Raw genomic sequence first — 12,901 nt, 5'->3', positions numbered from 1 at the left:
TTTTCCCTTTCTTTCACATTTACTTTCATGATTTCTCTGTTTCTGTTTTCTCTCTTCGAGCTCTTTCTTTCCTTTTTGTCTTTTTTCTTTATGTAGTTTATGGCATTACATTTTTATTCTGGTCTCGTGTGCCGTTATCCCAGTGGCCCTGCTCTTCAGCGACATGCCCATGACATCATCACGATGAGCGTTCTTTCGCTCTCAGGGCTCAAAATGTCAGAGGCGACCGATCTTAAATGAAATTTGCAAGACGCTGTGGTATGCGATGATTAAAAACATCCAAAGCGCATAAAGACCAAAGGGAAATTACATGCTGAGATATATGGGATCTGCTTGCTGCACTGGCAATTAGTGTTTCCTTTCCTCTGTGTGTGTGTGTGTGTGTGTCAGTCAGTGTTTCGGTTGGCCCAGCAGCTGAGGATGAGTTGTTCATGAGATGAAAAGAGGAGGGGCCCAGGCACTTCAAAATAACTACCACATTTTAAGCACTTCTAACTGTGGTTTGAAATTCACCCCGACAGCCTTCAATTGACTATCAGGACTGAAAAGCAGCATGTGAAAGGGCCTCTGTGATCAACTGCTGTGGTTAACCATTTCAAGTCTATCCTGGGAGAAGTGGGGGAAGGGTGCGAGAGCTTTCGCAGTCCATTAAGAGCATAAGCGCCGCCATGGCTATTGAGTAATTACCCTTCGACAATGCTTCATCCCTCGCAGCGGCATCTGAAAGAAAGAGGACAAAGGGCGGCTGACGGAACCTTGAAATGCGTCATGGCAGTTCAGTTTGTTCACAAGCGGTTCTCAGCCTTGAGCCTCCAAAGAACCAGGAACCTCTGAAAGCCCTTCTTGGACACGGACGCTCTAAATCACCTCTAAAACTCCCTCTTTCTCACCCTCATCTCTTCCACACCAGCTATCTGGGGGAGGAAAACTCTAATTGTAGATACGCTGTGAAAAATCTCAACTGTTTTTCCCCTGTTGATATTTTCCATGTCTAAAAAGTGTTTTATGGAAAAAAAACAAATAATGAATAATTAAAATCCACTTGAGACCTGCTGTTCAATTACTGTTGTCTCTTTTCACCTCTATTTTTATGGCAAGGTTTGTGTATTTTCAGACTTTTCTACTCTACTGAGAGTTACAAACCAAATTTTAGTTTAATTTATTCTGTTCTCTTGAAGAAAGGATTTTTTTTGTTCTCCTCCACGTTTGCAGGCTGATTTTTCTGAATAGGTGAAGCTGATGTGTGCTGACTGACATGCAAAGATAGCTCTTCACTTTGATTTTTTTTATTTTTACCATCAGTCACATCTCCTGAGAATGGAGCTCTATCTTTGCCTCTTCTTCTTCTTTCTTGTGCATCTCACTGGATTGCATCGTCCTTCCAATTTCTGCTTGCCATCTGATCTTTCCGGTCTCTTTCCCTCTATTGCTGTCCTCTCTTTTCCTTCCAAAAATTAGTACACCGTCTCTCACCATCCTCCTCTACCTCCTGTTTTGTTTTTTTTGTCTCTTTTAGCAAACAGCTCGGCCCACGTTCTTTGCGCGCAAATTTGAGGCCAGCGTGAATCAGGAAATCGTGAATCAGCTGGATACCTTCCTGTTTGGAAGTTACCCTCCTGTAACCCCGGGACTCAAAGCCTACTGGGAGAACATTTATGATGAGCCTGATGGTGTCCACAGCCTGAGTGATGCCCTGCTCACCCACTACCATGCCTTCGCCCGTCTCGGCCTGGCACGAGCTGCCAACTCCCTGCAAGGAGACACCAGCGACAACCGCTGTAGGTCAGTACTGATTTAGGATCTGTTCAAATTTAAGTCTGAGTAACTAATTTTTCCTCAATCTGTCATTCAGGAATGCAGGAACTTTTCTGAATTTATTTTTTAACCCTGTTGTGGGTAGGACCAAAAAAAAAGAGGTGAAGGAGAAAGTCTTAAACTTGGATGCAAATGACTTCATCCTCGTGAAAACGAAGCCTTGTTGCAACTGAATGAGATCTGCTAATGAAAGCCGTATGTAACTGAAGTGAAGTGAAAGCCTATGTAGCTCGTTAACCCATTAATCACTGAGGTGAACACCACAGAAACCACAAGACCGTTCTGGAGATGTTAAAACAAAGGCAGTGCGTGTTCCGTTTGTGAAAGAAACCGTGGTTCATTCAGCCTCAAACAGGCCTGTGCCAGGATTTAGGAGTAGTTCCCACCTCCCAACACAAGGAGGGGGTGACGGAGACTCAGGAGGGGTTGTAGGGCACAACGAGCTGCTTGTTGCCAGTTTGGGGTGTGTGAAGGGCAGAAGGAGTGCTCTGTTTTTGGCATACCGCTGTGACATCAGCCATAAGGGGACTGGAGGTTGGGTGTGTGAATAGGGCCTCTGTTAATGTTTACGGCTGCTGTAAATGTTTGCTGTTCAGCTTGGCCAGGGGAGCAGGAGGTCCTCCAGCATCGGCTGGAATACCGATGAGACAAGGGTGGAGTTCTCGCCAACAGAAGTTTTCTGTTACTCCTCCACCCATCTGTTGGTCCTCCACCATATTCTGAAAAAGACCTGCCTTTGTTTCAAATACTCGGTCATTTATTGGTAATAATGTCTGTGGATCAGCCATCGTCTTGGACTGCACAGTACATCATTTTTATTTGTTCCTTTGAGATACTGACATTGCAGCCAATCACTAAATGTTTTACTGTGTGCTGTGGTCATCTTGGCCAACATCACCTCCTCCAGATGTGATTTCAAGATCAAAATTGCATGTGACGAGTATATCTCTTAACGTTATTTAAGCAGGAGGTGGCAAGCGAAGCCGAAGTAGTTGCAGATTGACATGATGCTTTTTTTCTCCTCAGGTACTATGCCATGGGACATCCTGTTGCTATCCATATCTACTTCCTACTTGATGAATTCCAGGGTTACCTGGTGAAGCATCACGCCACCAATCTGGCTACGAGCAAGCTAGAAACTCTGGAGACCTGGGTGATGCCTAAGAAGTTCTTCAAATTCACCAACCCACCGAGCAACTTCAACAGGCTGCAGTTTGCCGAGGTAAGACAGCTTGCAGTTTGTCTCTTGTTCTGGAGGCTCCAGTGTGAGTCAAGAGAAATCTTTGTTGTTCACATATGCAAGGTTGGTGGAAGTGCAAACACATTCGTACAGATTGACAAGAAAAGATTTATTTTACTGCTTCTCTTAGAACAACATATAGATATTCTGCCGAGTAAATAAGAGAGAATAAAATTTAGATTAGAATCAGGCAGATTGTCTTTTCAGTGATTCATGCTCTAGGCAATGAATTGGCTGCTGTTGTGCTTATGTCCCCCCCCCCCCCACACACACAATGGAGATAGCACCCTCAGCAGAACCACATGTAAGTAAGCTGGTGTAAGGTCATTTATGGTGTGTTGTTGGACAATGAAAAATTGGCTGTAGTAAACAAAGTGGTTCAGTTGATTAAAACAAATAAAAAAAAAAAGAGAGATTTCAAAACAGTGCTTGGTTTGTTCTTGCCCATCGCAGTAAAAATGTTCTGGCAGTATATATGTGCGAAGGCTCACACACTGTGCACTGAAAGGAAATTGACCTCTGAATATTATTGGTAATCTTACTCTGCTGTGCATTCTGCCTGACATACTCCGTTAAGCAAACAATAATTCAGACGTCCTTCATTGATTTAGCTGTCAGCCTGCGCCGTACCCATCATCTTGCCCTTTGGCATAATCAGTGATTTGTCTGCCAGGATTGTGTATGTGGGGGGGATAAAATAATGACTGCATGCTTTGCTGCACCAGGTTTATCTGCTGTAAGATGAGGGGATGGGTGGGTCACATGCAGAGATGTAGGAAGTGAGGGATTTTCAACAAGACAAGTGAGTATCTAGCGAACTGTCATGTCCTAACAGCTCCTCTTGGTCAGTCTCTGTGGGACACCAAAGTGTCACTTTCCATAAGCACTGGCGTGTCCAGCGTGTTTTGCTGAAAGGGCCTGAGGCCAACGATTGGTGCTGTAAAGCACTTAAACCTCATCTGGCGCCCAGGTTCTTCTCAGAAGAAACATTCAAATTGGTCTGCCTTGTTTTCTGGAGGGACTGGCTTGGTTTGGGGAAAAGAGAGGAATCCTTGTGTCGAAGAATACTAATATCGCACAAGTGAGTTTCGAACTGTTTTACTGACAAATCCCAGATGCTCAGAAGAGGAAGCGTTGTGTAGGAAATGTTAGAATTACAGAAGCAGCCTTAGGATACTGGCACTAGATAACTCCCAGCCTCCTACCTACCTTCTCCACTGCCATAAATACGCTCAGTGGGAATCCACCATGGGCAGGGGAGGAGAACATCATGGACAGGCTTGACACTCGTTTGATACCTTTCTGTCCAGCTAGACAAGTACCGGCAGACAAATTTGTACCCGTGTCTTTCACTCTCGAGTTCCTCTGGATTTTCAGAGTACAACAGAACAGAGAGTTAGACACGGTGGTTGCAGTGGTGTTGTAAGTCAAAGTTGGGTCCATATCGATACAGTGTTGTATTAAACGTTTTTTCATTGTACAAAAGCACAATTCAAGCAGTGCTACACTGCAAAAAGCAAAGTTCTTAAATAAAGGCAATGATGTATGTAAAGTATCACCCATGCCTCTTTTTAGGTTTGTTCATTATTAACCAAGCTAACTTTGTTTGCTTGAATGATCCTTTAAAAGATCTCAATCCTGACTTGTGACCGGTGCTAATTTTTCTTTTAGTGATGTCTTTAATCCTGGTCCTGCATCCTCAGCATACACAGTTCAATGCAGTTTAGATTTGCTACATAGCTATAACAAGGTAGCGGTACCAATTCCCAAGATATGGGGTACCGATGATAAGTTTCATATAGCAACTGACCAAGTATATGAAGGTCAAAAAGGGAGACTTGAACTTAATTTCCCAATACTCTCCGTATGATTTTGGTCCAAAGAACATAAACTGAAGCATTATAGCAGTTATTATTTCTGTTAACTTAATATTCACTAATTTAATAGAAGGTCTGTTCAGTTTGAACATGTTGAAGTAATTCTGAAAGATATGCATCGCAAACACCTGACAATCCACCATGGTGAGATGCCAAGGTGATAGAGATGCACTTGAGGACACCTGTTGATCAAGGGTGTGACTGTTAAAGAATGAATCATATTTAAAAATAATATGACAAATCAGTTTTAGTTTTATACTAAAGAGCATTCACATCATTCCTTTTTTCCTTCAGATTGGGACAGACTGGGATGCGAAGGAGAGAATCTTCCGCAATTTTGGTAATCTCATGGGGCCTCTGGATGAGCCGGTTGGGATGCAGAAGTGGGCCAAAGGGTCCAATGTGACCGTGACAGTGGTGTGGATTGACCCCACTAACGTGATCGCTGCCACCTACGACGTCTTGATTGACGCCACTGCCGAGTTCACACACTACAGGCCTCCGCTGAACACACCACTGCGGCCCGGCATGTGGACTGTCCGAGTGCTGCACCACTGGAACCCAGTGGCAGAGACGCGCTTCCTCGTCACGCCGCTTACACACCATAAACACCTGCCCATCCGCCAAGGTGAGATGCCAAGATGATATCGAGACGCACTTGAGGACACCTGTTGATCAAGAGTGTGACTGCTAGTTAGACCCTCTTTTGGGAAGATGTAGGTGGAAGACAGCCACAAGAGGTCAGGCACTGAGGTTTGGCATTTAGCTCTAACTTGCAAGCCACTTTTCAGTTCATCCCAAATGTGCTTAATGAGGACACAGTCAGGGGTTTGTGCAAGTTCTTCCTCTTAACTTTCAGCAAACTATTTTGGTATCGAATTTTCTTTATCCACAGGGGCACTGTCAATCTGGGAAAGTGGCATCTTCAGACTGCTGCCATGAAGTAGAGCACAGAATTGTTGAAAATGCCTGTAGTTTTGACATCACTGGACTTGGTGGCCCCAATCCATGGGCACCATCTGTGTCATTTCTCCTTCTTACTTATTAAGTCAGGTAGCATTCTCCAGGTATTCCAAATGCAGACTCAGCTGTGAGACTGCCAGGCAGTTCGAAAAACACATTTATACTGCTTTAGAGTTCAATGCCAGTGGCACTTGGCATAGTACTTGGTGATCTAAAAACGTCTGTGCAGCTTCTTAGCTATGGAAACCCATGCTGTTTAGCTCTTGGCTAAATTATTGTGCTGAGTTTACATCCAGAGGTGGTTTGGGGTGTGCCTTAAATAGCTAAATCCACTAATTATAAGGCTTGGATACTTTTAGATGCATATCATTCTACCACTACTTTTGCATGTATAGAGTACCAGTCAATGCGATCAACAGGAGCTATAAATGTTGCCTTCTTTCTTTTTTCCATTTATGCTCCAAACAGATCAAGGTAAATTTGTTCATACTTTCCATTCAGACATTGTTCGTCATTCATGCAGTGACATTCGTTACGAGACACCCCCCCTTTCATGCATTACCATCCTGGATAGTAGAAACTCATGCTGTGAGGTCACCCTCACTTTGGCTCTCAGAGGCTTGTGCATTGGGATCGTTCTGCTCCATCAGCTAAATATAGACTTGCATATGAGTAGTACACAAAACTCGGGTCACCTTACATGGGAAAAAGCCTCGCACTGGTATCAGCTCACATTGGAAAATAGGCTTCATTTCATCTTTTGGCTTTCTTTAGTCTCAAATGATGAATTTGTCCACTGAATCCCTAATGAGAGTTAAGCTCTGATTTGTGAGTAGCAGTTTGAGACGGGAAAAGCATGGCTGGTTACTCAGGATGAATCACCATTGTGGCGTATGATTAATGTGGAAGGCAGAGACTAAGTCCTCCTGCTGATCATGCCTCTGCACCCAGAGCTAATAAAAGTTTATAGAGTGCCTTTATGTGGTCTTTGCAAGTCTGTACCTCAGTGAAAGCTGGACATCCATTAATGAAAAGTTATTGATGTTCGGTGAGGGCTTGGAGGAAAATCAGAGCTCTATAGAACTTAGCCCTCGACCATGATTTTCCATTGTGTGACGATCACGTCGATGGTTCGTCCTATAGAGTAGGCCTATGCAAGGATACATCAAGCCACTACAAACGATTAGGCAAATTCTACAAAAGCTTCTTCAAAGTGAATGGGCCATGGAAGCATGATACTTTAAATTCATAGATCTTCTTTGGTTGAATTGTACTGTACTTTGAATGCCTCTTCAAGCAACATTTTAGATGTGGACAACATTGCACAAACAGTGTACAGCCAGTCAAATGTGAGTAAGCAAGACTTACAGGCTGGAATTGGGTAGCTTAAGGAGGCATCTGAAAGACTGAGGCAGGGAGGCAGCAGTCAGAGAAGGCAGATAGATGCCTAAGCCAGGAAGATGGTAATTTGAAAAGGCAGCTTAAAGCTGAGAGACATCATGAAGCTTAGGAGCACAAATGATGCAGTGGCACCACAGGACTTAATTGACAAGTAAGACACTGACCTGAAGAACGCAGATAAATGGTAAGCGTGAGAAGCCCCAGGAAGTTGCCCAAAGCTACATCAGAAAAGGTTTATTATGCTTTTGAGACACCAAAACCATTAACCAAACTGTTCTGGCATTAAACAGCTTTCTTCATGACTTTTGACAGTAAAATAATGGCTTTATATTCACTGTAACATTTTCCCCCAAAACACATACTTGGCCAGTGACCATGCAGTGGCAGACCTGTTGTGGCATTAACTGAAGGCCCAGACAATCATTTACCAAATTTTTCGACAGAATAGTCATACAGTGAAAACATTTGAGAAATTGGTTACAATGTAAAAACAATTCTCAGACAACGATGACCTTAATAGTATTAATGGTCTTTTTTTTTTCTTTTCCTGTGCAGACGATGCTTTGAAAGTGCACAATGGTCCAGCCAAAAACAGCTATATGGAGCAGAGCTTCCACGGGCTGAACCCCATCCTGAACATCCCGGTGCGTTTGGGCCAGGTGGAGGAGGCGGAGCATAATGCTGGGCTGACGGGTATGCGGTTGGAGCGCTGGGTGGACAGCCTGGTTGGTGAGGTGTGGGCAGCTGCGGACATTTGCTCGATGACGCCCTCTGGTTGTCCTGTCCTGCAATCGTGCAGAGACACGGCATGGAGCTCGCTCAGCCCCGATCCCAAATCACAGCTTGGGCCTCCCAAAGCTAATGGCACCATAAGGTAGCAGGAACGCTACCCCTGCCCTGCATCTCCTGCTGCATCGCCATCATTTTGCTGTTGATATTTTTTGTTATTTATTTCTTTTAACGTTGCTCAGATGAATTTGAGCTGTACAGCCCTTGTCGGGCGAGGGGTAAGACGGCGGACACTGAGGAATTTTTTTTAAAGCGGATCTTTATGAAGTGCTGTTTCAGACTCATCGTCATATGAGTGCAGTTGAGCTTTTTTTCTATTTATTTAGGTTTGAGAATTGAATAACTGATCAAAAATTTTGTTAAACTTGATAAACAAAAAAAATTTGAAAATTAAGATGCCTTTCGCATGGACTTTGCTGGGGGCATTTGTAAGCACAGAACGGACCTCAACATAGGTACTGTGACCAAAAGGGATGCATTTAGGGTATGCCTTTTTTTATCTGTGACAACACAGGTGTATACACACACACACACACACACACAGTATCGGTGCAGATGTATCCAAGAAACGTTAAACTGCAACATTAAAGGCGATGAGATGGGAGTCTCCAGCTGCTCACAGTCGGTAAGGCGCTTTGCCCCCAGCCACAGCAGTCCTTTGTGGGTTGGTCTATAGGAGTGAACGTCGAGTTAATTGCCAAGTAGAGTTGAGCTGGGCCACACTCCACATTTCCACGAGTGCAGGAGCCTAAAGCAGAATGTGTGTGGGAAGGTTCTTGGAACTGCCAGGCTGTCTGTCTCTATCTGTCTGTCTCTATCTGTCTGTCTCTCCTGGCTTTTTCAAACTCCTGACTCTACAGCTTGCCGTTGCCTGCAGGCTGCCTGACTTGAAATGGAAAGTGTCAGCTGTGCTGGCACACAAAGGGAGAAAAAAATATATAAAATAAAAATTATTTTATTCTTTTTACTTTATTTTCCCTGAAGCGGAGGATTTACTGTGTAGGGTAAGGGTACTGAGTTGGCTATTTATTCATGTGTTTATATAAATGAAATAGCTATTTTTTTAGTCAATGACTAATGTCTATATGCTGTTTTTTGCAGCTCAAATCAATACCTTTTTGTAAAAAGAAGCTGCCTTTATTTACAAAGGCCATCACCCCGACTTGACTAGATTAAAATAAACACGACACAGTAAGATTGGCATTAGTATTAACGTTGCACCCTCCCTGACTTGACCCCACAGCAGACTGATGATCTCTTTGTACAACCCCGATTCCAAAAAAGTTGGGACAAAGTACAAATTGTAAATAAAAACGGAATGCAATGATGTGGAAGTTTCAAAATTCCATATTTTATTCAGAATAGAACATAGATGACATATCAAATGTTTAAACTGAGAAAATGTATCATTTAAAGAGAAAAATGAGGTGATTTTAAATTTCATGACAACAACACATCTCAAAAAAGTTGGGACAAGGCCATGTTTCCCACTGTGAGACATCCCCTTTTCTCTTTACAACAGTCTGTAAACGTCTGGGGACTGAGGAGACAAGTTGCTCAAGTTTAGGGAGAGGAATGTTAACCCATTCTTGTCTAATGTAGGATTCTAGTTGCTCAACTGTCTTAGGTCTTTTTTGTTGTATCTTCCGTTTTATGATGCGCCAAATGTTTTCTATGGGTGAAAGATCTGGACTGCAGGCTGGCCAGTTCAGTACCCGGACCCTTCTTCTACGCAGCCATGATGCTGTAATTGATGCAGTATGTGGTTTGGCATTGTCATGTTGGAAAATGCAAGGTCTTCCCTGAAAGAGACGTCGTCTGGATGGGAGCATATGTTGCTCTCGAACCTGGATATACCTTTCAGCATTGATGGGGTCTTTCCAGATGTGTAAGCTGCCCATGCCACACGCACTAATGCAACCCCATACCATCAGAGATGCAGGCTTCTGAACTGAGCGCCGATAACAACTCGGGTCGTCCTTCTCCTCTTTAGTCCGAATGACACGGCGTCCCTGATTTCCATAAAGAACTTCAAATTTTGATTCGTCTGACCACAGAACAAATAAATATATTACGTTCATTATGTCTTCTTCTTAAATCAAAATAATTAGTTTTTCTTTTGTTTCAGACATGTAAAAGCTTTTTTACCTTTACCTGACAGAGGGGGTGACCCTCTGATGAAGACGGAAGTTACACCGTCGAAACATGTCAGGTAAAGGTAAAAAAGCTTTTACATGTCTGAAACAAAAGAAAAACTAATTATTTTGACCACAGAACAGTTTTCCACTTTGCCACAGTCCATTTTAAATGAGCCTTGGCCCAGAGAAGACGTCTGCGCTTCTGGATCGTGTTTAGATACGGCTTCTTCTTTGAACTATAGAGATTTAGCTGGCAACGGCGGATGGCACGGTGAATTGTGTTCACAGATAATGTTCTCTGGAAATATTCCTGAGCCCATTTTGTGATTTCCAATACAGAAGCATGCCTGTATGTGATGCAGTGCCGTCTAAGGGCCCGAAGATCACGGGCACCCAGTATGGTTTTCCGGCCTTGACCCTTACGCACAGAGATTCTTCCAGATTCTCTGAATCTTTTGATGATATTATGCACTGTAGATGATGATATGTTCAAACTCTTTGCAATTTTACACTGTCGAACTCCTTTCTGATATTGCTCCACTATTTGTCGGCGCAGAATTAGGGGGATTGGTGATCCTCTTCCCATCTTTACTTCTGAGAGCCGCTGCCACTCCAAGATGCTCTTTTTATACCCAGTCATGTTAATGACCTATTGCCAATTGACCTAATGAGTTGCAAGTTGGTCCTCCAGCTGTTCCTTTTTTGTACCTTTAACTTTTCCAGCCTCTTATTGCCCCTGTCCCAACTTTTTTGAGATGTGTTGCTGTCATGAAATTTCAAATGAGCCAATATTTGGCATGAAATTTCAAAATGTCTCACTTTCAACATTTGATATGTTGTCTATGTTCTATTGTGAATACAATATCAGTTTTTGAGATTTGTAAATTATTGCATTCCGTTTTTATTTACAATTTGTACTTTGTCCCAACTTTTTTGGAATCGGGGTTGTACAATCTCAAAAATAATCAAATCTGCTCATCTTATTTCAATACTGGCCGAAGCCACGATGACGTCACTGGTTCCCTTAGTTACTGCGGTCAGTAGCCATGATGAGGTCTCAGAAACCGCCGATGTGGCACGTCACCGTACAAACGGCACGTTTTCCGAGGGCAGGGTGTTCACCTCCATAATAATCACAGGGCCGCCCCTGTTTTCTGACTCCTTGGGTTATATTTTTAGCAGAGAAGATTGCAAGCTTGCCGGACTTCATGGTTTTCACTGGGACGAGATTTTCCTCCATTTTTATAAAGCTTTTATACCACATTAAGTGTAGAAGTCTCCGTACACACATATATACACATACGCTCAAGCAGAGGCTTGGGTGTCTCCTGAAGAACAGGTCGGCTGTCCTCCTCCGTATGCAACCCAGATCGTTGTCCAGTCCTCTGAGGTCATGTCCAATACAAAGTGAAACATCAGGAGTTTAGTGTTGTTGTGACGGGGGTTGTTTTGTCGAGTTTCCAGTGAAACACTCGTGTCATTTTGTGAGGTTTTAATGGTGTCAAAGCTGTTCTGCTGACATCCCGTTCTTAAATGCTCGTGGTGTTACGACAGTATTGTCGACGTTGTCACATTTCTAATTTAAGACCTTAAGACTTGACAGCAAGCAAGAATTCAACCTTTGGATGTTTTTTTCTTTTTTTTTTAAATCAAGAGTATAATGTGTGTGGTTATCCAGTATGTGTGTGTATTTAAGATTGTAAAACTGCACAACTGTTTTTGAGAAAATCTTTTGAAGAAATCTACCATCATTTACCTCTTTTTAACAATGATTACCGTTCACATCAGACCTTGTTTAAAAGTCAATTCTACATAGTCTTATGTACTACAGTTATTTTGATAGGAATGATCATGTACTTTTTTGTAATGGACAGATGTTTTTAAAGTATAAAAAAAAAGTGTTCAGAGTTTCGGTTACAATGAATGGCTCTGGAGAGAAAAAAAGTGTACTGTGACAGCGTGGAAGGCTCGAGAGACAAAAAAAAAATCTTGACTGTGTGATTTATAAAGCCCTTAATGATCATTTTGTCTTTTGTCGAGTTTCACGGTAAATTGTTGTTGTCAGTGCTGGAATGTTTTGTTGGGAAACTGGTGCACAATTTATTCTGAATCCCCGGCTCTCTCCGGCAGGAGGAGGCCTGCGTGCCTTAGCTTCTCTCCCGTCTAAGGAACTCCCAACCTTCTGTGTGTCAACATCAAGCCAAAAGAAAAAGAAATTAATTCTCTATTGGTGTAAAATGCCTTCTGTATTGCAGCTCTGTTGTCGCTCTCTCTTTTCCCCCCACGACTGAATTTTATTTGAATTAAAAGAAAGAAATCATTTGTCTTCATTTCTGTGTGTCAGAGAAGCTGCTTGAATGTCACATCACATCAACCGTTTAATGCATTAGCGCAGCGTTAGTGATAGATAAGGTTCTCCTGCGCAACGTTACAAACCTCTCAAGACACGGCTGAATCATGGAGGGAATCAGGGCGAGCAAGAAACACGACGACAGTCGCTGTGTAAACGCTTTCTCTCTCTCTCCATTTCACGTCCTGATTTTGCCGTGTGTCACGTGTCCCTCTGCCTCGACTGGGCGGGGCTTGAATCAAATTTGATTAGCTGATTATAAACCTAGTAAATTTGGCTACTTGTTTTCAAGACCGTATACTTTTCTAGTCATTATGTCTCCATTCCA

At 42.9% G+C, this 12,901-nt stretch overlaps 1 protein-coding gene across 1 annotated transcript in view; it reads left to right on the top strand.

The window, feature by feature from the left end:
* xylt1 (xylosyltransferase I) overlaps positions 1-9,356 on the top strand; it is an 83,987-nt gene extending 74,631 nt beyond the window's left edge. The window contains exons 8-11 of the mRNA XM_060902466.1: positions 1,517-1,782; positions 2,842-3,037; positions 5,227-5,560; positions 7,852-9,356. Of these exons, the coding sequence (XP_060758449.1) occupies positions 1,517-1,782; positions 2,842-3,037; positions 5,227-5,560; positions 7,852-8,174 (1,119 nt within the window). The 3' untranslated portion in view covers positions 8,175-9,356. The remainder of the gene's footprint in view (positions 1-1,516; positions 1,783-2,841; positions 3,038-5,226; positions 5,561-7,851) is intronic.
* The last annotated feature ends 3,545 nt before the right edge of the window (positions 9,357-12,901 follow it).

Source organism: Neoarius graeffei, chromosome 20 (genome assembly GCF_027579695.1).
Source record: "Neoarius graeffei isolate fNeoGra1 chromosome 20, fNeoGra1.pri, whole genome shotgun sequence".
NCBI lineage: Eukaryota > Metazoa > Chordata > Actinopteri > Siluriformes > Ariidae > Neoarius > Neoarius graeffei.
Note: the sequence above shows the minus strand (reverse complement) of the source record. Positions and strands in the feature narration are given on the sequence as shown.